General features: G+C 36.5%; 5 protein-coding genes and 2 pseudogenes across 16 annotated transcripts; 5 read left to right on the forward strand and 2 right to left on the reverse strand.

Moving 5' to 3' along the window:
- Positions 1-1,111: 1,111 nt before the first annotated feature.
- Positions 1,112-5,960, reverse strand: LOC104755765 (sodium/hydrogen exchanger 8). Of its 10 annotated transcripts, none has more exons than XR_015587295.1 (19): positions 5,663-5,960; positions 5,391-5,441; positions 5,208-5,299; positions 5,041-5,118; positions 4,803-4,960; positions 4,610-4,711; positions 4,413-4,530; positions 4,281-4,333; positions 4,137-4,202; positions 3,999-4,043; positions 3,788-3,840; positions 3,398-3,582; positions 3,210-3,254; positions 3,021-3,112; positions 2,520-2,686; positions 2,065-2,367; positions 1,746-1,843; positions 1,505-1,636; positions 1,112-1,411 (listed from the first exon to the last, which is right to left on the reverse strand). XR_015587295.1 is itself a non-coding variant. In XM_019239578.2 (19 exons), the coding sequence occupies exons 1-19, from the start codon at positions 5,880-5,882 to the stop codon at positions 1,277-1,279; spliced, it is 2,271 nt and encodes a 756-aa protein (XP_019095123.1). In that variant the 5' UTR covers positions 5,883-5,960; the 3' UTR covers positions 1,112-1,276. The 10 variants fall into 10 exon arrangements, 4 of the variants coding, with proteins under 4 accessions (XP_019095123.1, XP_087352348.1, XP_087352347.1 ...); XR_015587294.1 differs by having other exon boundaries at positions 2,458-2,686; XR_015587293.1 differs by lacking the exon at positions 3,021-3,112 and adding an exon at positions 3,113-3,128.
- Positions 5,961-7,636: 1,676 nt separating this feature from the next.
- LOC104755766 (transmembrane 9 superfamily member 2) lies at positions 7,637-10,691 on the forward strand. Its single transcript, XM_087496224.1, has 7 exons — positions 7,637-7,979; positions 8,233-8,273; positions 8,392-8,977; positions 9,066-9,203; positions 9,331-9,487; positions 9,575-10,059; positions 10,153-10,691. The coding sequence occupies exons 1-7, from the start codon at positions 7,828-7,830 to the stop codon at positions 10,370-10,372; spliced, it is 1,779 nt and encodes a 592-aa protein (XP_087352350.1). The 5' UTR covers positions 7,637-7,827; the 3' UTR covers positions 10,373-10,691.
- Positions 10,692-10,942: 251 nt separating this feature from the next.
- On the forward strand, positions 10,943-12,217 carry LOC104755767 (uncharacterized). Its single transcript, XM_010478228.3, has one exon. The coding sequence runs from the start codon at positions 11,079-11,081 to the stop codon at positions 11,958-11,960; it is 882 nt and encodes a 293-aa protein (XP_010476530.2). The 5' UTR covers positions 10,943-11,078; the 3' UTR covers positions 11,961-12,217.
- A 525-nt stretch (positions 12,218-12,742) lies between these two features.
- LOC104755768 (protein BASIC PENTACYSTEINE2) lies at positions 12,743-14,831 on the forward strand. 2 transcript variants are annotated; one of them, XM_010478231.2, is made up of 2 exons: positions 12,743-12,976; positions 13,498-14,831. In XM_010478231.2, exon 2 carries the CDS (start codon positions 13,507-13,509, stop codon positions 14,377-14,379), a length of 873 nt encoding a protein of 290 aa, XP_010476533.1. In that variant the 5' UTR covers positions 12,743-12,976; positions 13,498-13,506; the 3' UTR covers positions 14,380-14,831. The 2 variants fall into 2 exon arrangements, with proteins under 2 accessions (XP_010476533.1, XP_010476532.1); XM_010478230.3 differs by having other exon boundaries at positions 12,969-13,274.
- A 135-nt stretch (positions 14,832-14,966) lies between these two features.
- On the reverse strand, positions 14,967-16,154 carry LOC104755769 (putative clathrin assembly protein At1g14686 pseudogene; annotated as a pseudogene). Its single transcript, XR_015587418.1, has one exon. The product of XR_015587418.1 is annotated as a putative clathrin assembly protein At1g14686 pseudogene (transcript).
- A 1,251-nt stretch (positions 16,155-17,405) lies between these two features.
- Positions 17,406-18,308, forward strand: LOC104755770 (zinc-finger homeodomain protein 14). The gene has a single exon (XM_010478233.3). It carries the CDS (start codon positions 17,660-17,662, stop codon positions 18,173-18,175), a length of 516 nt encoding a protein of 171 aa, XP_010476535.1. The 5' UTR covers positions 17,406-17,659; the 3' UTR covers positions 18,176-18,308.
- A 6,242-nt stretch (positions 18,309-24,550) lies between these two features.
- On the forward strand, positions 24,551-25,760 carry LOC104759231 (putative F-box protein At5g42430 pseudogene; annotated as a pseudogene).
- The last annotated feature ends 52 nt before the right edge of the window (positions 25,761-25,812 follow it).

Here is a 25,812-nt window from a genome sequence, read left to right on the forward strand (position 1 = left end):
TTGAAAATGTACACGGTAGAGAAGCACCTAATGAGGATTGTTATAAAGAATTGGAAGAGGCCAGCCAGACGATAGGATCATCACATAGAGAGATCCAACTAAAGTTGTTATATGATCACCAATTCCCATTAACGAGATTCTTATTGATCCTAAGTTGAAAGAGCAGCAGGATCGGATGTTTGCTAAGATTCGTGAGACCACACTTGCACAGGATGATGAGATTGCTAAAAAGATTTGTCGGGTTGGCCCGCCTGCGTCCTGATATCTTTGGAACAACTGAAGAAGAAGTCTCATCAAATGATGTAAAAGCAGAGATTGAGAAGAAGAAATATGAACCAAGTAATATGGGATGGTCACGCAGTAAGTATCGGTCGCACAACAAACCAAGCCTTGACTCAGAACGCTAATGGAGAGGAGAAAGGTGATGGTATTTATGGAGATCCCAATAGCTTCCCTTGTCCAGCTGCTCTTCCTCCTCCTCGACCAGGTTTTCTAACAGTCCGGCCATTGCCAACACCTCCTAATCTCGCCTTGAACCTCCCTCGTCCTCCTCCTAAGGTCATATATAAGAAAAGAACTTATGTCATACTTCTTGCTTTACTTTTTCGTTGTGTGTTCTTACTATGGTAAAGCTTTTTTAGTGCAGTTTGGTTTCTCTTCCCTGCATATCATATAAGTGAAATACTATAGGTTTAGTTTAAACTGGTAACTGTTCAGAGTTCGAAGTGGTCACAGACTTTTCTTTCTTTGGTTCCAAGTTAACGCGTTTTTGGCTTAGTGAGCGACCGATTTTGGTTTTTCGTTTATGAATTTTAGTATACTTTTTCTATGGGTGGATACTTTTTCTTCCTTCATATTTGAGTATTTTACTCTATACACTGTATGACTGGATTAGTAAACTATACAATCTTTGGGATATACTTTGCTTCCGTGATGCTTCCGTGATGCTTCCGTGAATGAAGAAAAAACGATATACTTTGTGCTTTTTTATAAGCGTTAATATTTAAATATATGCGTTATAATTAAACTTTTATGCCAGCGTGTATGGATTGTGAACTTCAACCAAAGAGTGTGGATTTGTGAACAAAAAAGCAGGACGCATTTGGTAATACAAAAAGAAGAGTAATTTGGGTATCTGACCAAGGGCACCGGGGCACACGGGTCCTGGTACTATCCAGGTGTGTGCAAGAAAGAACATTAACGAGTTCCTGACTCTTCCTGAAACCTGAGTCTACTCCTTGATTTGCTTCTGACAAGAAAACCTACAAAGTCTTATTCATGAATGTGTCTCGCCCGTGGCCAAACTCCTAAAGCTTGGGCGATCTTTCAGTAACGGATTGCTAGCGATAAAATCTTCTATATTTGGAAGTTTTAGTAAAGGAGGATTTCTCAGGAGCTTCTTCAAGTCAGACTGAAGAGTGAAAGAGAAAGAGAGAAAGAGAGAGGGGGATAAGCTAGCATGTGGCAGAAACATTTTAAGGAGAAAGTAAGCTAGAGTTAGTACCTGAACAACATCCTGAAGATGAGAAACTTCTTTTCCCTCTAACAGCCCAACCTTCTCGAGGTTCTTGATATATCCATTTAGATGATTCAGCACATAATGTGTTACTTGTCTTGTTTTCAAAACACTCAAAACCTGACCAAATTTTATGGCTATTCATCAGCCACTTTGTCTTGTTTTTAAAAGACAAGTTAATCCATGACAAAATTTTATGGGTTTCAAAAGAAGTATATGGTCTCAAAACCTGAGGAAATGAATCACGGACATCTTCCAAGAACTGTTTTGCTTCTACTCCTTCCACCTCACTTTCACTTATTACAGTGGAAGCAACGTCACTGTTACCTGTGTAAATCAAACATTATAGCTACGAGACATATGAATTTGGGAGTTAACGCTCAGTTGAGCTACATGGGGTACCCATAAAGAAGAAAGCACAATTTCAGGTAAATGAAAGACCAAAGGTTTTCATTTCGAGGGCACATCAGATAGATAGTCTTTATGTTATACAGTCTTTAACGAATATAATAAACATAGAGATTATAACAGAACAGAGTGATGCATACCTAGAAAGTCATGCAATTGCTGTCGCGCAATCCTGTGGGCACGGAGAAACGCAGAGGAAATGTAACAAGCAGATTCTAATCTTTCGACGATTAAACGCGTGACCAACTTGCGGGGGATAATTCTTGATTGAAGAAACTTGTTATAATTTGGGAAATGAACACACGGCTCTAAACCCCTCCAGTCGCACAGAGAATTGGTAGAAACAAGGTCAACTGCCTCATCTACTGATTGCATCAAAACATTGGCAGTGCTACGTGTTATTCTCCCATCATCAAGCATCTCCCAGTAAGCTGCCTGGACACCTGATACAGGCAAGAGTCTTGAATCAATAGCCACTTTTGGAAAATCAACAATTTGACAACCAGAAGATTTTCATACACATGGTGAAATACCATATAAGAAGCGTATACGCATGTCCATTATATTCCTAGGGTCAATGTTTCCAGCTTCATACCCATTGTAAGGATTAACGTGTCCCCTTTCCAAATCTTTCAAGCTTGAAACATGTCTTGTAACTGTAGGCCAGTCAGCAGATCCAAGCTCCTCGTCATCTCCTAGATTTTCAAAAGCTTTCAAGGCGGTGTTCATCATTTCACACTTTGTATACTCCAATATTCGTTTCTGCCAGTAGAAAAACATAAAACCAGAAAAGCAAATATAATCATTATATTTCTGTAGCAGTAGCAGGAAAGCTCTTAAGGCAGTAGTTCTGAACAATTGGGCGGGCATGTAAAATTGTAAATTTCAAGGATCAGTGACGGATTCCGAATCAGGTTGAATCCAATCTTCAACTATTAACGGTTGGTAAAACACACAAACCTAAGCTAATTTACCCACACCGGCAGAAGGATGCAGTCACTTGTGCACGTATGAGCACAAACACAGATGATCAGAGATTCCATTATCTACCAAAGTAATATATCAGCCCAAGAGAATATAGCATTAACATCCTGACCTTACTGGCCGTTAAAGTGTCCATGCGAAGAAAGTGCAAGAGTAATTGGGTAGTGGATCCATTCACAACCAAAGTTAGGAAAACAATCCCACCTGTGAAGAACAGAAACTGCAAAACAGCTTAACACATCAAGATAACAATACGAGCGTCCAGAAAGAAACTTAAAAGTAGTTCTGTTCCAAAACTCACCCTTGTTCCCGTCTCCGAACTGAGATATAAATTTCCACTTGATTGCTGAATCATATGACCAAGAGCTAGAGTATGTCAGCGATATGGAAATGAGAAGAGATCTATAAAATATTTGAAAACAGATAACCATATAATTCGTAAATATGTTTCTCTTGCATGAATAAATCGACCATTTCTTCAGAACTCACTTTTACAGATAGAGCGAGTGATAGTGACACAGCACCCCTTAATCCAGACCACGTGAGTATGATGGATTCCTTCCAGTCCAATCCATAGCCAAAACGGCATAGCAATGGGTACAGAACTCCAACCACAACACAGCGGGAAAGTTGGACATACAAATATAAGAGGAAAAGAAAGCCCCACGAGATTCCTGAGAAAACTTTTATGAGTTAGGAATGTTCCTTAACCCCCAATACATACGCCAAAAAGAAAGCTACAGCGGGAATGATATCAGGAATTAGTGAGGTATCCAGGATAAACAGATATTATTCATGTAATCATCTCCCATATTCATAATAATCATGACGAAAAGAACAGAACAAAAAAAAAATCCAAACATAAAATGTGAAGGGCACCTTTGTAAGATATTCTCCGACCGCTAAGAACGCCTTCAGCGATAATAACTCCACTGCAATTCAAAAGAGAAACACATGCAATGTGATTGTATTAATCGGCTTAAACATTGACTGCAATACAGTTCTGCTGGATAATGGATAGAAGAGAAGTAGCTGTATTCTTTGTGAAACATTAACTTTCTGTTTTTGAATCTAGCCAGACAATTCGTACCTGAGTATAAAAACTAATGTATTTGCAATATAAGCGGCCATTTCCCTGCAAAAGTTAAGGAAAGTCATATGGTTATAAAAGATACATGAAATATTTTTCTTACTTATAGTGAAAACGGATTTCTGAGTTGTGAATTACCAGAAGTGATGCAAACTCTGGTGACTCTCACCCTTAACTGCTGTCCTTGCAAATGCAGCGAAAAACCTATTACAATCATTTGATGAACAAAAAGATTTTAAGCACGATAACAATAGAAAGAAGGGAAAATTCACCACGACTTACATCCCCAAAATCATCACAGTCAAAATTCCAGAGACCCCAGCCCACTCTTGTGCCTGTACATGGTAGAAAAATATCATGTTTTCTAGAGATTTAGGAGGATTCCAGCATTGGAGGTTAAGGTGAGGAGCATACAGTGTAATACGCGAAATAGCTCACTGAAAGTGTTACAGTGATCTGAACCACCGTATCATTGAATACGAATTTAAGCCAAATAACTGAAGCAATGCCAAAAGCTAAACCAATGCCTACACTAAAAACCAGAACAACATAACATGAGAGAATAGAGACACCAGCACAAAATACCACTAACAAGGGAGAAAAATCCATACGCTCCGAGTGAGTTCTGGACAAGAAATTTGATTATGGAACCCCAGTCAGAGTTCTGCCCCATCACCATCTTGAAGAATAACTGAAAGACCACAACTGACACCCTGAACTTTTCAAAAAAAAAAAAACTACGCTTGAGCATAAATGACATAAGATCATCTTGATGCAAAACATAAGAGTTTGACATATGATTACCCATCATTCATCAGAGACTCCCCATCAATTAAAGTGGTCATTTTCTTACTAGCACCAAGCTCCTTAAGTAAAGCAACAACAGCCACGGGGTCGGTAGCTCCTAAAAGTCCTCCAAGCAACAATGATGTTTTCCAGTCCCAGTTATACGGAAAAGTAAGCTACAAAACCATATAACTCGTAACTTAATAAAACGTCAATTATTCACAGCTCAAAAAAATGTTAGAAAGGTAGTTTTTACCTTTATAAGAGCTCCAAGACAAAAGGTAGAGATAAGAACTCCAGGGCCAGCAAGCAGAACCATTTGCCCCATACACCTCTACCAATGATGTAAACACAATCAAAATAGCCGGAACCAAAACAGACAAAGAAGTAGCTTCAATCCACAAACTCCAGGAAAATAAAAACCTTGATCTGGTGCACATCCATGGAGAATGAGCTCTCAAAAAGAAGAGCAGGGAGGAAAACAGCCAAAAGTAAATCAGGGTTTATATCATTCCCTGTAAAAATTACATTGCAGCTGTAAAAAATTCAGAAATGCCATAAATCAGCTCGTAATCTAACAGTATAGAGCCAAAAAAAGTAGCTTACAAATACGAATTCCATTGCCAATCTTCCCAAGGTTATGCTTAGTTCCATATTCTACAAAAACAAAATCCGAAGTTAACTACTTTATTAATCTTTTCTTCTTAAGGATTGAAACTGGGCTATACTGATAAAAGAAAGTGGAAACAAGACAAGGGAATTGAAAACACTTGTCAATTCAAATTCCACGTATGACGAAACTAGATTGCTCATATGTTACTGGAGGGAACAAAAAAAAGAAGCAATAAATAGAGGGTGGAATAGCATAGGAATGAAACCTAGGGATCCGAGAACGATGCCGATGACGAGGAGAACGACGGTGTAGGGAACTCTAGTGCCATTAAACAGTTGTCTACACGCGGTTCCGAGAACCAGAGAAGTTCCCGCGAAAATAACGGCATCCACAGGATTAGAATCGCTTTCGTCTGAATACAGAGAAGATGTTATTGTTTTCTCCGGTGAACTGTACGGCAACGCCGCGCCGATTATACTCGCCATCTCTCTCGTTTACTATATTTTTTTATCTTTTGGTTCTGTAATGGACAACAACAACAACAACAACAACAAAAAAGCCGTGAAATTTAATTTAATTTTATTTACGAAAACAACAAATGTAATTGAGACCGAACCGAATTTGGTTCATGTTTCTTAATACCGGTTTTGTATGGTTTAGAGGTTACCTGAGATTGATTCTAGCTAGTGTGGATTGGATTGGATTGGTTTGACAGGATTTATTAGATAGAGAAATATATAACACTAATTTGAGTTGGGTTTAGGGAACGCTATTTCTTATCTGAATTCCTGTCTGAATTAACTAGGTTTATAAATTATAATAACCCGAATCAAATGTCAAATGAGAGAACATATACTTATGTTTACCAAAACCAAATAATCAAACAAAACTGACCAGAGTTTGTTTTTTGTTTGTTTGTTCCATCCCATGGAGCTTGTTCACAGTTTCTGTTTTTTAGCTAGTCGGGTTGGTAACTTGTTATAATTAAGTAGATTATATACATTGTAATTTTCCGTCGTTCTTATAAGATAAGAAAGCCCCTTGAAATGTACATGCCATGAACGCGTTTTATATCTATATATATAAATGATTAATGAAAGTGTTAAAAAAATGTTTAATGATTAGATCATGCAAAGCAATTACGTTACGACAACGCACGTACCATATATCAGGGAAAAAAACATGAATATGATAAGTCTAGAAAAACTATAAAGTCAGATTTTCGACCCAAGAAACGAACACACTAGAGATAAAATAGGTTTGGCACAACAATTAAAGTAGTAGCCCGCTGCCAACGTATACGCAGTCAACTCGGGCATTAGTAACGCCTGATTTGTTTGGTGAGTGTTCAATTTCATATTTGCTTCACAAGAATTTAAAACTTTAAAGTCCCTTAAAATTAATCTTTCTCTTCTCTATTTCCTTTATAAAAAGAGAAAAATGTTACAATTGTTATATATAAACACTGTCCCTGGTTTCACAAAGTCACATGAGTATATATATTCTTAAAAATCTATATCCTTATACAATTTAAAATACACTTAATAAAACAGACACAAGATAGACCAATTCTCTTTAGACATCCCTTTGTATTATACTATGGCTCTGAATGGCACCTGATTTTAGAGTGGTTTTTGGCTTTAGATTCTGAAAAATCTATTTTTGGAGCCATTCACGATTATGAAAAAATAGAGTTCCTAAAATTTAGGAAAACCAGTTTTTAGAGAATTTTAGCAATTCCTTCACAAAATCTAGAAACCACATTTTTTGGGTTTTCAGCGTGATTTTTCTTTTTCTTTTTCCTAATATATATTTATTTATTTTAATTACTTATTAAATTCCAAAACAAACGAAACCTTCTTTTTTTTGTGCAATGAACAAATTAAAACCTATTATTCTAAGGATATTTCCTAAAGACTTGCATATTTGTTATTATTAAACTAATTTTTCTTATATACTTTTTTACTATAAAAGATCTACGTTTCATACTTTTTCTACATTATTGTATTTTTTTATTTTATAATATTTATTTTACTATTTTAAAAATAATTATTATATATAAAAACCAAAAACTAATCAAGTTACCAGATTTTACAAATACTAAAATCTACACCAAAAATCAAAAACTCAAAAAATCAAAATCCAAAATTCAAAAACTAAAAACCAAAATCTAAAAACCAATAAAAAACAGGCAGCCATTCATGGCCTATATATTTTCAATGTATTTTTCTTAGGAAATACAAGAAACCAAAATAATTAATAAAAAAAAATTGGTGTAGCAGCTGACTGGACTGGAGTTTAATTGAAGAAGACTGGTGTGTATATAAATATTAACGTTATTTCCTCCATTTTTTTTTTCCTTCCCTTTCTCCCATACATTATTAAAAAAAAAAAAAACTCAGATCTCACGATTTGAGCAGCAAAAACGCAATGAGGACACCGACGACACTGCTCCTTCTTGTCGGAGCCATTCTCTTCTCCGGCACCGGTTATGTCAGATCCGACGCCTCCAACCACCGTTACAAGGATGGAGACACCGTTCCTCTCTACGCCAACAAGGTCGGCCCGTTTCACAACCCAAGGTACTTTATATTTTTTCTAGATCTGCTCTCTTCAGATCTGACCGAGACTGTATCGAATTCGTAGACTTCAGGATTTTGAGATATTGATCATTGATCTAACGAATCTGTTGCTGTTGAAATAAGTTACGAGACCTTGATATATTTGAGTATACACTACCAAAACAATTTGTGTAATGTAGTGAGAGAACATACTAACTACATTTGGATCTATCTTTTACGACTCATTTTGGTTTTTGTTCAATGATCATTGCAGTGAGACCTATCGCTATTTTGATCTTCCCTTCTGTATCCCAGGTAAATGCATATATGTTTTACTAGATTGATCACACTATTGGACTTTGCTGCAACTGAAATAGCTTAAAGTTTTGTCCTTTCACATTTGATCTGATCCCATTGATTTTTGGTTTTACAGAGGGTGTGAAAGAGAAGAAGGAAGCTCTTGGAGAGGTTCTAAATGGGGATCGTCTTGTTAGTGCTCCATACAAGCTTAACTTCAGAGATGAAAAAGATTCTGAGGTATACTGCAACAAGAAGCTAACTAAAGAAGAGGTCAAACAGTTCCGCAAGGCTGTTGAGAAAGACTACTACTTTCAGATGTACTATGATGATTTGCCTATCTGGGGTTTCATTGGAAAGGTTGACAAAGATATCAAGTCTGATCCGAGTGAATTCAAATATTTCCTGTACAAGCACATCCAGTTTGAGATTCTGTACAACAAGGACCGTGTGATTGAAATCAGTGCTAGAATGGATCCTCATTCGCTTGTGGATCTCACTGAGGACAAGGAAGTCGATGCTGAGTTTATGTACACTGTCAAGTGGAAGGAAACTGAGACTCCTTTTGAGAAAAGAATGGAGAAATACTCTATGTCTTCTTCTCTTCCACATCACTTGGAAATTCACTGGTTCTCCATTATTAACTCATGTGTCACTGTTCTTCTTTTGACTGGTTTCCTTGCAACTATCTTGATGCGAGTCCTCAAGAATGATTTCATGAAGTAAGTTTCAAGTTACTCGCTACACCTCCTCGTCAAGTTTTTTTACACTTCCTTATCTCATCTGAACCATTTTTCTCACACTCTAAAGGTATGCTCAAGACGAGGAAGCTGCTGATGATCAAGAGGAAACTGGATGGAAGTACATTCATGGGGATGTCTTTCGCTTCCCTACTCACAATTCTTTGTTCGCCGCATCACTCGGTAGTGGAACTCAATTGTTTACGCTGTAAGTGTTTTATAAATCAAGAGTATTTTTTCTTCCAAAAACACTTCTATCCATATCTGCATATATATATATATATATATATATATATATCTTATCAAAACTAATTGAGATTATCCACTCTCATCAGCACCATATTCATCTTCATGCTTGCTCTTGTTGGAGTGTTCTACCCATACAACCGAGGAGCACTTTTTACCGCTTTGGTGGTCATCTACGCTCTCACATCTGGAATCGCCGGATACACATCTGCTTCTTTCTACTGCCAACTTGAAGGAAAAAGCTGGGTAAATATTTAACCTGTAAATCTCTTTCTCAAAAATCATCTTCAACCGAAACTAAACTAACTTCTCAATTTTGTCACATTGTTGCAGGTGAGGAACTTGTTACTCACTGGATGTCTCTTCTGTGGCCCATTATTCCTAACCTTTTGCTTCCTTAACACCGTGGCCATCACTTACACTGCAACCGCTGCATTACCCTTTGGAACCATTGTGGTCATCGTCCTGATATGGACTTTAGTCACATCGCCTTTACTCGTCTTGGGTGGGATCGCTGGTAAAAACAGCAAAGCGGAGTTCCAAGCACCGTGCCGTACAACCAAATATCCCCGAGAGATTCCACCACTCCCTTGGTACAGAAGCGCTATCCCACAGATGGCAATGGCTGGGTTTCTTCCTTTCAGTGCCATCTACATTGAGCTTTACTACATTTTCGCTAGTGTCTGGGGTCACCGGATCTACACCATCTACAGTATTCTCTTCATTGTCTTCATCATCCTCATCATTGTCACTGCTTTTATAACCGTTGCTTTGACTTACTTCCAACTCGCTGCTGAAGATCACCAATGGTGGTGGAGGTTGGTTAAACTCAGTTCTCAATCATCTCTACTCTTTTTCCCTCTCTGATCATTTTAGAACTTGAGCTTGATTCTTTGACCTTTGTATTGCAGATCGTTCCTATGCGGTGGATCAACCGGTTTGTTTATATACGCATACTGCTTATACTATTACTACGCACGATCAGACATGTCAGGTTTCATGCAAACCTCGTTTTTCTTCGGATACATGGCTTGCATCTGCTACGGATTCTTCTTAATGCTGGGAACAGTGGGATTCCGTGCAGCACTCCTCTTTGTTCGTCACATTTACCGGTCGATCAAATGCGAGTAAGAAGTCTTGACACCAAATTTTTCTTCTTCTTCTTCTTCTGCTGCTTCTGCCTCCTTACGAATTTTGCTAGAACAAAGAGATAGGTTTGTTAGAAAGAAGAGAGACACAAAAAAAGAAGACAATGTCTGATTATTTTTCTTAGGGGAAAAGTCTCTCTTCTTCTCTCTTTATTTTGAGCAAACACAAATTAAATTTACTTGTATCCTTTTTTACTATATGAATGATTTTCACGTACTGTAAAAGACTAGCCTCTATATTTACATTTGAATTCGAGTTTCCTTGTACCTAATAAATGTCAAAAACTCTGATTTTTTCCTTATCAGTTCGCGTATAAATATAGAATTCCTTAATTTTTGTACTTGATTTTAGATCCAATTGAAAGATCCAAAGTTAGATTTCGTATTTTGGTTCATAAAGGAAAATAAATACACTACTGACACATACTGACACACAAAGGCAAAGGATGTAACGTAAGCGGTCAATTACTTCCATGGGCCTAACTATGATAAATCGGCCCAACTATAAAGAAGAACACTCATCGAGCAATCAATAATTACAGACTCTGATTTTCAATTTTTCAAAATTCGAATCCTCTCCTCTTAAATTTTAGAAACCCTAGGGTTTCAAAATTGACTCTTCTGCGAACGAATTCTCACACTCTGTGTAGTGAATCTCCTGTTGAATCTCTGAAGTTTGGTGGGAAAAAATGGATCTCTCAGGAGAAATCGATGACTACATCAAAGAGACAATCGACTACTCTTTAGGGCTTCCGATCTCCACAGACGCTCTCAAGAAGAAGCTTTACACGGCTGAAGAATCTAAACTTCGTTTCCATGAGCAGTATCTTACACTGGTCGGGAGATTGAAAGAGAAAGATAGAGTAATCGATCTCGTTAGATCAGAAGCGAGTATGAACGCGCAAGCGTTGAAGAGAGTCATCGAGGAGAAACAGAGATTGGCTGGTGAGTGCGAGGATTTAGCGGTTCAGTGTAAGAAGCTGAAAAGAGAATGCTTTCTTTACGATCAAGATCGTGAGTCGCTGATGGATTTCGGGAACGAGACGGACCAGAGAGCTAGAGAAGCAGAGTCTAGGGTTCTTGAACTGAAGGAGCAAGTTTTAAAAATGTCTGACGAAATCAAGAACAGGGTCGAATCCGAAGAAGACGACAGTTTGGCTTATTCGGTTTTGTATTCGTTGGTTAGCAGAGAAGACGAGAGTGTATCGTCGGGGCGTAGCTTCTTGGAGGCGAACGTTGAAGACAAGTGTTGTCAAGCTTTGTTGAGGAAATGGGATGAGTTGAAGCCTTCGACGCAAAAGGTTGTGTCTTTGGTTTCAATGGTGAAGAGAATTGAAAAGGAGAAAGAATGTCTCATCTTGAATCTTGCTAAAGCAGAGCAAGAAGTTGAACTTGTGATGGAGCAAAACAGGGACTTGGATAAAGAAAACCGTATGCTGTTGAGGCAATGTTCTGTAGAGAGAAGCAATGGATCTGACAAGTTCAACAAGAGGAAGAGTCCTAAGTTGATGATGACCAGCCCTATCGACAAGAGGATTGAGTTGAGCAGCCAAGATTTTCGTGATGCTTAAAAGTTTTAGATACACTTGTTTAGGATAAAATTTAAGGTGCTAATGATGATTGGTTTTTTTGTTTGAATCTTTTTTGGTAAGTATGAATAGATCAATGAGAATGAATGTTTTCTGGTTATATTTGTTTAGATAAGTGGAGAAATGATGTGAGGGACAATCTCTGACTATGGCCACAATGCATAATGTATAAAAATATGAGAGACTTGGAGCATTCTCTCACCATTGGAAACAATCAATTTTTAAATTATACATTTCCATTGATGTTCGAAGTTCTTTTACACCACCACCACTGGTCAACTGGATTTGTAAGTGCTTTTTATTTGTTTAATCTTTGTATACTGCATCTGACAGTTAAGTGTGCTGATGATATGTTGTATTGGCTAAACATGTTGCATAAACTTTTATATTAATCTTGTTTCAGTTAAATGAAAAGAAAAATAACCAATAAAAAGATTATAATTTTGTCAAGTTTCTAATTGCTTGCTTCTACATCATCTTCTTTCTTGTCACCAAATCTCTTTCAACTTTAACAAATTTGGTTTTGAAAAGATGTGTTAAAGACTAAAAAAGAGTGGGCTTTTGGTTTTGTCTTCTTCCAAAATGGCTTTCTTAAAATGTTCTTTTTATACGATGTATCCTCCAACACTGGCCAAAAACAAAATATAAGTCGTAAGGCAAAAAAAAAAAAAAGCCTTTTGGGATATTATTAATTTATTTTATTTTATTATAATTATTTTTTAGAGAATTACTACAATTTTAGGGTTCTCTTCCTCTCTTCGGACGAAAATAAAAAGCCCTTTCTTTTTTCTTTGTTGTCTTTCTTTTCTTATCTTCTCTCGTCTCTTTATATAATCTATCTCTCTCTTTCTTGTCTCTCTCCTCTCTCATACATACATAACACATATCTTCTCTTTCCCCAATCTCTCTCAGAGGTTTTCTCTCTCCTCTCTCTCCAGAAGGGCAAAAAAATTCCCTTAAAGAGCCCCCGTTTTGTTTAACCCCAACCCTCTTCTCATGTAAGTTTTCTCTCTCCTAATCCATTTCCCATCTCAAACTATAAACATCATCTCTCTCCCTCCTCTCCCTCTCTCTCTTTCCCTCTCTTTCTTCTCTCCAATTTCCATTTTACATTTGTTCCTTTTTGTTCTTTGTACTGTACCCTGCTTTTATCTCCAAATCTTAGATATCCATGTCCTGTTTCATTAGATCTAGCTCTAGATTTACCAGATCTATGAATTTGCATGTGTGTTTTTCGAAGGGAATACGAAATGATTTCTGGATTTCATGTTTATCCACCTTGATTTTAGTTTCTGGGTATCTCCAAGATCTGATCTTTTTTTTTCAATTTCTTATACATTGTTGCTCTGGAATCTGGTTATAAAGAAATGTTTTTTCAAGGGTTTTAATTCAGACATGTGCATTTAGACAGAACTCATGAGTTTGATTTGATTGGTTTTTATTTAAGTTTCTTAGTCTTGGTTCTGTCTGAATTTTGGATCTGAATCGTAATGACGTGTTTTTATAATTATTATTGTAGATCTTTGAAATGGATGATGATGGGTTTCGTAATTGGGGTTACTATGAACCAGCGGCTGCTACCTTTAAAGGTAATCTCGGTTTGCAGCTAATGTCAACCATTGATCGGAACACTAAACCGTTTTTACCCGGGCGTGATCCGAATCTAATGATCGGACCTAACGGGTCGTATCACCACCAAGAGCCTCCTCCAATCCACATGAGCTACAATTGGATTAACCAACAGAAGGACAAGTTCTTCAACATGTTGCCTGTAACTACCTCTCCTAATTACGGTAATGTCCTTCCCGAGACTTCCTCTGCTCCGTCGATGCAGATGAATCTGCATCATCATCATCATCATCAAACCGAGGAGAATCCGGTTGTTAAGTTGGAAGATGAGGTTGTTAATCAGACGAATAAGAAGAGAAAGACTAATTCAAAAGCTGGCTCGGGGACGACAACAAAGGCTAAGAAGCCAAGGAAACCAAAGGACGAGAACAGCAACAACAACAACAACAACAACAACAACAATACTAATAATAATGTTTCACGGGTGAAACCTGCTAAGAAGAGTGTCGACATGGTGATAAACGGAGTGAGTATGGACATTTCTGGTCTTCCTGTCCCGGTCTGCACTTGCACTGGAGCTCCTCAGCAATGCTACCGTTGGGGATGTGGCGGTTGGCAATCAGCGTGTTGCACCACGAACATCTCGATGCATCCGTTACCTATGAGTACTAAACGCCGTGGAGCGAGGATCTCGGGAAGGAAGATGAGTCAAGGTGCGTTTAAAAAGGTTCTTGAGAAACTCGCTTCTGATGGGTTTAACTTTGGTAATCCGATTGATCTTAAGAGCCATTGGGCAAGACATGGAACTAACAAGTTCGTCACAATCAGATGATTTAGTATCTTTTGATTAGTAAAAGAAGAAGAAGAGACGTGAGTGTGTTTTCCCGACGGCTTTTTCGATTCTCTTTCGGGGATGGAATCTCTCAGTGGATGGTTGTATATATTCAACAAATCTGAAAATCTTGTGACCTTTCTAAAAAAATCCTGTCTGCAATCTGAGTTCGAAACTGTGTTTTCAGGTAAACCATCTTCGTTGTTGTAGGGTTTGGAAAAGCAGAGTTCTCTGTTTTTTCTTAACCACTTTTTTATATCATCATCATCATACATTGCTTTGTTTTTGTTTTGTTTGTCTTTGTCTTTGTTGTGTTTCTGAGGAAGAAGGTGTCTGAGAAAAAATCTTCGAGGAAATTTATTTATTTTTGTACTTTTTGTTATCTTTTTCTAAAGCATTTTACTGACTTGTAACAGACATTCTTTTAATTAAATGTTTTTTTCTATTTTCCAGATTTACCGCTATTTGTACTTGCTTACTTGTATACGTTAGTTGAAAACACACATATTTTAAGATTTGATGTCTGAATGTATCAAGAGATAAGACTGAGTTGTGTTTACGAACTCTTAAGATTTGTCCCAAACTAGTAATGAAAATGTAGCGCTAAATTGAAACGAACAATAATAAAACAACAATCCAAATTAATACAGACCATAAACATAATTAAAAGCTAATTAAGTCAGGAATATCAACAACTCTGGGAGGAGGAGGAGGAGGAGGAGAAACAGGTGCTTCCTCATCATTCTGATCAAGTGTTATCAAATCATAAAGAGTCAATTTCGTCTCTCCTTCTTCTTCTTCTTCAACGATCTCTGCATCTTCCTCACACGAATCTGTCTCCGTCGCTTCTTCTTTCACCTGTGACCGTACAAGTTCATCGAGATGTAACACGTCCGCTTCAGGAATCGTTACGAAATCAGGAACCTTTTGAGCATTAGAGACTCCCAAATCTCTACAAAACTCAAAATACTTGACAAGCTCTTTACTTTGAACCATTGATTTAGTAACGATCTTCAACGCCAAATCCGCCTCTGTTTTCCTAATCTTGGAATGCACGTTAGGTAAAACTTCAGCGATCCGACGACAAATCCAACCATAAATCTCGAGAATCTCACTAACCACATTCTCCATTGCTTCATCGATCAAAGGTATGTTCATGTTCTCACCAATAGGTTTAATCCTAATCAACGAATCCACGATTACTTGCATCTTACGTATGATCACGAGCCGAATCATAACCGAAGATTCCTCATCGTACCGATGACGACTCCCATCGTGGAACAGAATCGATCTTCGATCAAGAAACGCGAAATAAGCGCGTACGAAGAGACTAAACCCACCGGTTTTGCTCATAATCCGCGAACTACCTTGTCCGAAACTCGAAAGATCGAATGGTAACCGTCCGATCGATTCTGCGACGGTGGTCTTACAGAGGAAGAAGCCGTGCATTAGCATTAAGCCTTTTAACGCAACCGCCCAGCTTCGCGTGCGTGACACGCGAGACGAGATTATGCTTATTAGAGGCTTGAGGCTCGACGGGCTAGCGAGGACATGACGGTAGATGAATTGAGCGCTCTCCGTGTCAATTGAGAGCTCGTCGTGGCTCGTAGCTTTCACGACTGCTGCTGTGAGAATATCGTCCGCCGCGAAAAGGCTTGGTCCGTCTTTGATAACAACGGCGCCGCGATTCCACAGCTTCATCTCCGTCCTATTTTGGTCTTTTAAATTTGTTGTTTTATATTTCGCGCTTTATAACTTTCTTCGAATTTTCTTATAATGTCAACTGATTTGCTGGTTTAGAACTAATTAGATAAGAATAAGCTAAATTTAAGAAATCTCAGTTTTTGACCGAAATAAACAAGAAATATTTGATGTCATTTGCTAAATTATCATCTTCCAGTTTTTTCAGTTTTATTGTATTGACATTTTACATAATAATTAAGTAGATTAGGGTTGGTTCACTATGTGTTTGCATGATTTTGTTTGACTGAAGTAGTCAAGTTTATAGTGTTAGTAGACTAATGTGTGTGGTTTGAGTAGCAGCCTTGGAACTTTGGTTAGTTTGGTTCGGTTCGATTATTTATCTCGGTCCTAGTTTTGAGCAAGTCAGTTTTTACGACTTGTTTGTTGTACACAATGGAAATTAGTAAATATTAATTCCTTTACACTAGTATTGGGTGTTATTATAACGCAAAACCGATTCGTTTGCTAAATAGTAAATTATACAAACCAAAAAGTAGACAATGAATAGTCGTCACAACTCGTGGGTCTCGCAATCGCTTTTTTCTTTTGCGAAACATCTTACAAAAAAAGGCGTTTCAGACTTCTTTTTTGAAATAACATCAGATTCGTTGATACCTTTTGATTTTTGCTACTTAACCAGTTAACTGACTGTTAGTAAGTTTACTTAAAACTCATTTATTTTTATTAATGGAATGCTTTTTAGTTTATATATTCCCTTCAAAAAACATAAATATTTCAGCTTTTCATGTGACCTCTCAATCTCTCATACAAAGTACAAACCAAACTTATGTTATTTATTATTCTTATTTCTTTTCTTGCTTATATTAGTTTAAATTTTTTTTCCTTAATTATCTCTATACTCTTATAATTACTTTAGTACCATAAAGCAATACCAAAAAGTGATTTAATTTTTGTTTTTCTTCTTATTCTTACTAATACCTACTTAAACCAATGGATTCTAAGAAGTAAATTATGGGTAGATGACAACTTTTATGATGTGAGGATACGAAAATCAATAATCCCTCTGTCTCACAAAGATTGATGTTTTGGAATATTTTCTTGTCCCACAAAGATTGATGTTTTGTAGATTTTAAGAAGTAATCATTGAAAATATTTAAATTTTTGAATTGCTATTGGTTTATTTTTTCTCTCTCTACCAAAAAGTAATTACAAATTAATTTACAAATAAAAACTAAAATTTTTCTTAAAATGTGTGAAAATGTCAAAACATCAATCTTTGTGAGACAGAGGGAGTATTGAAATTATGGGTGTGTGAATAAAGCAAAGCCAGTGAAACAGTTCAAAAAGTGTTTCACATTTATTATGACAACTAATAAGCATATGTAAGTACAAAATCTTTAAGCAACCAATAATTTCTTTTGTAACTCCCAACTCTTACTGACACAAACAACATCATATCATATCTTAAACTCAAAACCAAAACTAACCCTAAACTCATTACTCTGAAAAATAAAATCAAAAGTCTCTCTCTCTCTCTCTCTCTCTCTTCTAATCAATTAGGAAGAGAGCAAAGAAGATGCAGAGTTCTTGTGTCTACCGAGAATGCATGCGCAACCACGCCGCAAAGCTCGGCTCTTACGCCATCGATGGCTGCCGTGAGTACTCCCAATCAGTCACCGGCGATCTATGCGCCGCCTGTGGTTGCCACCGCAGCTACCACCGTCGAGTCGAAGTCATATCTTCTGCTCAAATCAGCCACACGCGCTTCCCTTTCATGAGCTTGAGGCGCGTGAAGCAGCTCGCGAGGCTGAAATGGAAAACGGCTGAGCAGAGAAAACAGGATGTTGATGAGGAGGAGGAGGACACGGAGGAGACTTCGACGGAAGAGAAGATTACGGTGCAGCGGCGGAGTAAGTCGAAGTTCACGGCGGAGCAAAGGGAAGCGATGAAAGATTTTGCGGCGAAGATAGGATGGACGTTGAAGGATAAGAGAGCGATTAGAGAAGAGATAAGAGACTTCTGCCAAGGGATTGGTGTTACTCGTTATCATTTTAAAACTTGGGTTAACAATAATAAAAAGTTATATCACTAATCATCAACTAGTATTGTAATCATTAATTGACATTGTCCTACTAGTAATGGAGTATAATTTAGTTCCATTTCATTTTCAACCCCTTTTGTGTTTCTCCTCCTTAATCTATTTTTAATGGATTGGTTGTGTTTAATGTGTTTGATTTAGACATGTCCTTAATTACTGAACTAGCTTCACTAACATGTCTTTATGATTTTTCTTTTTACGTCGGTGGGCTTGTTTAGTTTGACAAGACAACTAGCTGACGTATTATTTATGATCACCACTGTTTAACCAATCAGAACATGACGCCAAAAGGCTGTAAAAAAAAATGACAAAAGATTTATTAATTGAAAGCGTTACATATCTAATTTTTGTAATGAAAAGAAATAGTTCTCTTCTCGTAATGAAAAGAGAATTAGTTAAAGGAAATAACACAAACACTGTAATAATTCGCGAGATTTGTTACTAAAAGTTATAATGACACCATCAAAGTCAACAAAGTTGTTATGTTCATTTGGTAGAAAACAATCTATATATATTATATAATAGCGAATAACATTCTTAGTCTTTGCATCTCTTTGTTATACTTCCTGGTTTCAAAAATTACATCCATTAATTTTTACATCTTTTAAATCACACTACCTCTTAGTCTTTGCATCTCTTTGCTGTACCTCCTGGTTTCAAAAATCACATCCATTAATTTTACACCTTTTAAATCACACATCTTAGTCTTTGCATCTCTTTGTTGTACCTCCTGGTTTCAACAATCACATCCATTAATTTTTACACCTTTTAAATCACACCTTTTAGTCTTTGCATCTCTTTGTTATACCTCCTAGTTTCAAAAATCACATCCATTAAATTTTACACCTTTTAAATCACACATCCTTAGTCTTTGCATCTCTTAATTGTACCTCCTGGTTTCAAAAATCACATCCATTAATTTTTACACCTTTTAATTTCACACCTCTATGTGTTACACCTCTTTGTTGTACCTCCATGTTTCACATCTATTAATTTTTACACCTTTACATTTCACACCTCTATGTCTTACACCTCTTTGTTTATTATATATAAACTTTTCTTGACTACATAAACAAGTTTCGAAAAAAAAAATTCTGAGTACTAAAAAATTGTATTATTGAAGTATTTTTTTAACTTTCAAGCATCAATCTCTAATTCAAGGTAATTTAATATTTTTGCTGCGAATGACCTGTAGTGTTTCTCGGTTATATTATTATTACTGTTAGTCGACACTATTAAGTTCATACATTAATCTTATTTTTGTTAACTTTAAGTCTCTTCAAAATTTTTAGCCTTTCCGGTTTTTATGTTTTTGCATGGCTAATGTTATTAAGTACGTGTGCCATATTTTTTGCATGGCTAATGTTTTTGATTCTCAATGTGCATATTTTATTTTTTGACTTTTTGGAAAAACCAATACCAAGATACGAGAGGCATGATGATATGCAGTGATGCTGGAGCTACGGATAAGCCAAATTTTTTTAACAAACATGGTATAATTATAATTTTATATATGTTCTTATTTTAACCTATTTTTTCTAACAAACATGGTATAAATGTTAATTTTTTTTCCATTAGATGTTCATGATCCAGGTTAGTTTGCATTTTTTGTAAATAAAGTTTTTAAAAATTTTAGTTGAATTATAATTTCTTATACTTTCTGGGTATCAAACATTTTGATAATATATTGAAATATTACAAATGAGCATGGAAATAGAGAGCTTGTGACAACACAAAATCAAATTCTATACAGCGTAAGCACGACCAAATGACAAGTCAAGTTAGAAAGAAAAGATCTACTAAAGGTAACTTATTTAGTCTTTGATGACTTTCTAATCTGTATATACAACTTTTTAAACACATAATGTATAACAGTCACTTTTAGAGTGATCTGGAATCTGCCAAAAAAAAGAAAATGCAAGAAATTTATAAAATTAGTGTTTAGCCTAAAGAAGAGAACATCAAAAGGTGAGATATTATTATCACCTGTTTCACCACATCGACTTTGTTTTCGCTGTCGTTTATTGAAGAACATGATGGTATCGATTCATAGACATAAGTGGGAAATCAAATAGAGGGGGATGCAGCCTGGATGGTGAGCAGTCGACACGGTGGAATGGGATGGATTGGGAGAGACCAACATAAAATCCTATGTTCTATATTTTATTAATTTTCTGACTTTTTTAGTTTAATTGAATTACTTTGATTGAATAGCTGATGAGTGTACAAGTTTTTGTCTATATGCATTCTTAGTCTGTTACGTCTTGGATTTTTTTTCTTTTCCAAAGAGGAATATGTGATTTGAAGCAAATATTACAAATCCATGTATCAAATGTGTTAGTAGGAAATAAGGCAATCAAGATTAACCCATTAAAAGGGAGGAAAGAAGGGGGTCTTTTGAGGGAAAACGTGAGACCAATATGCATGTAACTGTGGAAAGCATTATAGCCAAATATATATCTCTAAAAGTTGTAGCTGAATAATGTGAGTTACTCTATACTAACCAATTAGGTTTGATTGGTCCGTCATATAAAACTCGGCTTTGTAAATATCTAAAAGTGAGAGAAAAAAACATCCACAAGCATAAGTGAAATTTTATATATGGTTAAAAGTAATGTTCATAGTAAATCATTTGTATACAAATTCCACTTGCTTACAACATCGGAATATTGATTGTGATTTGTGAATCAGTAATCTATGGAAAGAGAAACCGCGTATCAAAGTGAAGGGGAAACGAAACTCAATCCAGCCATCTACTCTGATCTCAATCTTCGACCTTCCTTCGACAAGTGGTATTTAGTATTTTCTCGATATAGTAAATAAACCAAGAGAGAAGCAGCCTCATATGTATTTTGATTGATAATGATCAACAACAAATACAATTTCTAATAGCGAATTAAGAAAGGATACCAATATATAGCATCATATGGTCGGAGACAAACATAAGTAAAATTTTATATATGGTTAAAAGTAATGTTCATAGTAAATCAAACTCTAAAAAAGGCTCACTTTTGTGTGTGACAACATAAAATATAATAACATTGAAATGAACCTTTGGCTTTTTAATCAGCAGAAAGTAATAGCAAGAAGTGAAAATGATCAAATTGATTGAGAAAAGAAAGAATTTAAGATGAATTACAAGTGTTAAATTTCAATTTAGGATTTCACCTCCCCGTGCGGCAACGCACGGGTCGCTTTCCTAGTATATATAATAGCAAACCCACTTTTTTGTGTCAATTTTTAATCTAACCTATGAGATTAGTTTCACTTTTAATCCAACGGTTTATTAATGGTATTTTTTCGTTGCACCCCATCTTTAAAAAATCACACCTCTTAATTTTTGCATCTCTTTGTTGTACCTCTTGGTTTCAAAAATCACATCCATTAATTTTTACATTTTTTTATTTCACACCTCTATGTGTTACACCTCTTTGTTGTACCTCTAAGTTTTACATCTATTAATTTTTACACATTTACATTTCATACATCTGTCTTACACCTCTTGATTTATTATACTCCCTTCGTTTCAAAATATTGGATGTTTTAACTAAAGCACGCATATTAAAAAATCTTTATTTTTAACAAGTTCAACCAATCAGAAACAATACTGCATAAAATAAAATATTAAACTAATCTAAAATTTGTATAGAAACTTGGAAACATCCTATATTATGAAACAAAAAATTTCTCTAAAACATCCTATATTTTAAAACGGAGGGAGTATATAAACTTTTCTTGACTACATACAAAAGTTTCGAAAAATTGTTTTCTGAGTACTAAATAAAACTAAAGAATTGTTATATTGAAGTGTTTTTTAACTAACAAACATCAATCTCTAATTCAAGGTAATTTTATATATTTTTGCTGTGAATGACCTTTTAGTGTTTCTTATATATGAGTGTATGTGGCTTTTTAATTTGTTAAGTTGTCAAGCATACGTTCTATTACAAAACACATGCAGACATGTGGATTAATCTGTTCATGCATTGCAGAACAGTACTCCCAGAAAGTCAAAACCAAGAGAGAGGCACGATGACATGCAATGATGCTGGTAGTAATAAAATGTAACAATTATTTAGTTCTACAATTTTGATTAATGGAAAAATTATTAAAGTACAACTCTGTTTCCCAACGCAGTGGATAAATAAATACTTCCTCCGTTTCAAAATATAGGATATTTTGGAGAAGTTTTTGTTTCATAATATAGGATGCTTTCAAATTTCAATGCAACTTTTAGATTAGTTTAGTATTTTATATTATGCAGTATTATTTCTGATTGGTTGAACTTGATAAAAGTAAAGACTTCTTAATCTGCGTGCTTTGCTTAAAACATCCTATATTTTGAAACGGAGGGAGTATATCTTAGATAAAGAAACCATGCCCAGTAGATAATGAGAAGTCAACGCGTCTTGAAACGTGATTCAGAGAAATATCGGCAATCTTGTTAACAAATCGGTGAGCATCATCAAATCTTCCTGCTTTAACAAACCCATCTACCATCACTCGATGGATCCCTAAATAACGATACATAGGAAAGTGAACGGAGGAGAACATTTCGTTGAACATCACATCTGCCTCAGACATCATCCCCTGTCTCACAAATCTCGTGACTAGGGTCGTGTAACAGTCAGCATTCCCATCCCAAGCTTCCTTTGTCCGGGCAATCTCCACGGCTTTGTTAATCTCTCCCATTTCGAAACATTCTTGGATCATTATACAACGAGTCTCTTGATCCGTCTACTTTTCTACTTCTTTTCTTTCTATGTCGCTATTACCACACAGCTTGTCGAAGAGCGACCAAGCTTCCGTCTTCTTACCGTACTTGAGCAAAACTTTCAAGACTGAGTTAACAGTGTCCGCACGGTTTTCCCAATTTTTGGGTATCCTATTATCTACCGTGCCTTGCTCATCATCCTTGCCTTGCTTCAAACAGTATTTGGATATTGTAGAACGGTACCATTGCATGGCTTCCTCGTCTTTCCCTTGCTTAAAAAAATGCTCCATGTTCATGTATGCCACTTGCGACATCTCAATATACTCAGCCCCATAATACGGATAAGTCTCATGGCCCTGCTTCAGATCTTTGAAGATTTTACTTGCCTTGTCGATGTTCCCATGAGCCAAAAAACCCTCGAATAAAGACAGGGTACGTAGTCCCGCCGAAGAAGAGACTGTAAGCTTCGTCGATTCTTCCGGCATCAATCAATGCGTTCATCAAAGTATCGGAACCTGGACAAACATTGCTATTGGTGATTTTGCGGCGGTTAAATCGAAAACCCTCGTCCATACGACCTTGATTGATAAGAGCATAGACGACGGAACTAAAGCAACCGACGTCTGGCTCTACGTTGTTAACGTTGAAAAAGTAATGGAATAGCTCGTATGCCTCCTCAAACCGTTGAGACGATGATAAGACGGTAAGTCTCGGCTTTGGTTCTAGTATTTGATAATATATAGCAACATTGGATCGTTTGACAACAGTAACAAATTTGATGCTTTGTGTCGTTTAGATTATAATATATAGGTTTCCAAACTTGATTGCTTCCCTTGCTCCTCAAGTCAAGAGAAAAATCTCTCTATTTGCTATTAGTAGTTGTATTCTCTCTCTGTAAACATGAAGTTATCAAAAAAGGTTCTTAATAAATTAAGTTTTTATTCAAGAAGTTATCTCAGCTATTTTTGCATGTGAGAGAGAGAGAGAGAGGAAAGAAAAAATATGTGACAGGTCTGTGTGACAGGGATTGTGTGAGCTTTATCAGTCTGTTACGGTCTCTTATGCTAGATGGAATCAAGCAAATAGTTTGAAACTGGATCTGGACAAGGGAAATTCTTGAGGAAAGATATGAGATTGTGGACTTCTTACCAATTTTTCAATCACACATCAAATATTAGTTAATAAGTTGTTCGGGGATTCAAATTTCAAAGGTTACAAGTTTATCTACCATTCTTTTCATCGAGAATCTTTCTTCAGGATCTACTAGCAAATGTTTTTTATATGCTTTAGAACTTTTTAACATAAATGTCGACTTGACCTATCATACTTGCTACTGGTTATGCTAAAACACTCTTATCCCTTTTTCACATGTACCCCTCCTCTTCCACGGCATGCTCCTAAGAAAATTCCATTTTTAAAGGCAGATGTGTAATGCACAATTTAGTATCACAACTCCAACTTAAATGAAATAGATTATTATACCAGAGGTATATAAAAAAGACGACACAATTGAGAATACTTAAGTGGTTAAAGCCCATGTTTCTTGGGCTTTAGGTTAGTTCAGACCCTGAAAATTTCCTTATATAATAAATCTAGAGTCTCTGCGATTTGTGATTTCTCCGTCCGAATTCGATAGAGGTACCACCACAACGATCATGAATAGAGAAGAAAACTCAGATTCCATCCCTAATGATGTCATTCTTGAGATACTCTCCAAATTGCCTATAAAGTCAATCGGGAGGTTTCACTGCGTGTCGAAGCTATGGGGATCCATGCTTCACAAGCCATATTTCACCAAATTATTCTTGACCAGGTCCTCGGGTCGTCCACGTCTCTTAATTGGGATCCGGCAACACCGTGAGTGGAGCTTCTTCTCGGCGCCTCAGCCTCAGGATCATTATGGGAAGACTTTGTCTCTTGTAGTAGCTGCCGATTCTCATATCAAGTGCTCCTTAGACAATAGCCTCGCTATGTGTAGATATGCCTCTGGTTTGCTCTATTTCCCATGTTTGCAGCTCTCATGTAAGGATGAGGATGGAGCGGGTGTCATATGTAACCCTATAACGGGACAGTTTGAGATCTTACATCGTTTGAGATTAGGAACTGGCCATCGTCGTTCCTTGGTCCAAAGAGGTCCCATCACGTCCAGAGACCATAGTGGTGGCCTTATAGGGTTTGATCCAATTGGGGGGGCAATTCAAGGTATTGTCCATGAACAATACAGTTAAAAATAAGATGGCTCATTATATCCTGACATTAGGAACTGAAAAAGAGAGATGGAGGAAGATCTATTGTCCCTATAACGAGGATGATCAGAATGGAGGGGTATGCATCAATGGCATTTTGTATTTCACAGTGTACGACTGTGATACTCGATCACATCTTATAGGTTGTTTTGATGTTAGGTTTGAGAAGTTTAAGTTTCTAGATATATGCTGCCAATATGGTTTGTGTACATTGATAAACTATAAGGGTAAATTAGGTGTGATTAAGTGGAAGTGTGCTGGGGATGGTGGATTTCCCCTAGAATTATGTATGTGGGTTCTAGAGGATCTCGAGAAACAGGAATGGTCGAAATTTGCCTACACTTTGAAGGATGACAATAAAGTTATTGATCAGGTTGACTACGATCTTTCTGTTGTTGGGGTGACTGCTTCAGGTGACATTGTTTTGGTCAAGGAAACTGCATTCAAACCTTTTTATGTTTTCTACTTTAATCCCGAAAAGAACCATCTTCTAAGTGTTGAAATCCAAGGTCTTGGAGAAGACCATGATTGGAGTAAGTATCATGCAGTTTGCGCTTTTGTAGACCATGTGGAAGTTAATATTATGAGGGAAACATCTCTAAACCCAGCAACCCACTAGAACAGAATTATAGACCCAGAGCACATCCACATATTATCTAGAGAAGATCTTC

This window comes from Camelina sativa, chromosome 17 (genome assembly GCF_030686135.1).
Source record: "Camelina sativa cultivar CO46 ecotype springtype chromosome 17, ASM3068613v1".
Classification (NCBI taxonomy): Eukaryota; Viridiplantae; Streptophyta; class Magnoliopsida; order Brassicales; family Brassicaceae; genus Camelina; species Camelina sativa.

Excerpts from the sequence above, each read along its gene's own strand:
- LOC104755767 (XM_010478228.3), top strand. The coding sequence starts at position 11,079 with ATGGATCTCTCAGGAGAAATCGATGACTACATCAAAGAGACAATCGAC.
- LOC104755768 (XM_010478230.3), top strand. The coding sequence starts at position 13,245 with ATGTTTATCCACCTTGATTTTAGTTTCTGG. Across the intron at positions 13,275-13,497 it reads ACCTTGATTTTAGTTTCTGG|ATCTTTGAAATGGATGATGA; the intron begins GTATCTCCAAGA and ends TTATTATTGTAG.
- LOC104755766 (XM_087496224.1), top strand. The coding sequence starts at position 7,828 with ATGAGGACACCGACGACACTGCTCCTTCTTGTCGGAGCCATTCTCTTC. Across the intron at positions 9,204-9,330 it reads GGAACTCAATTGTTTACGCT|CACCATATTCATCTTCATGC; the intron begins GTAAGTGTTTTA and ends CACTCTCATCAG. Across the intron at positions 9,488-9,574 it reads AACTTGAAGGAAAAAGCTGG|GTGAGGAACTTGTTACTCAC; the intron begins GTAAATATTTAA and ends ACATTGTTGCAG.
- LOC104755765 (XM_019239578.2), bottom strand. The coding sequence starts at position 5,882 with ATGGCGAGTATAATCGGCGCGGCGTTGCCGTACAGTTCACCGGAGAAA. Across the intron at positions 4,203-4,280 it reads ACTGTGATGATTTTGGGGAT|GTTTTTCGCTGCATTTGCAA; the intron begins GTAAGTCGTGGT and ends TGATTGTAATAG. Across the intron at positions 1,844-2,064 it reads GCAATTGCATGACTTTCTAG|GTAACAGTGACGTTGCTTCC; the intron begins GTATGCATCACT and ends TGATTTACACAG.
- LOC104755770 (XM_010478233.3), top strand. The coding sequence starts at position 17,660 with ATGCAGAGTTCTTGTGTCTACCGAGAATGCATGCGCAACCACGCCGCA.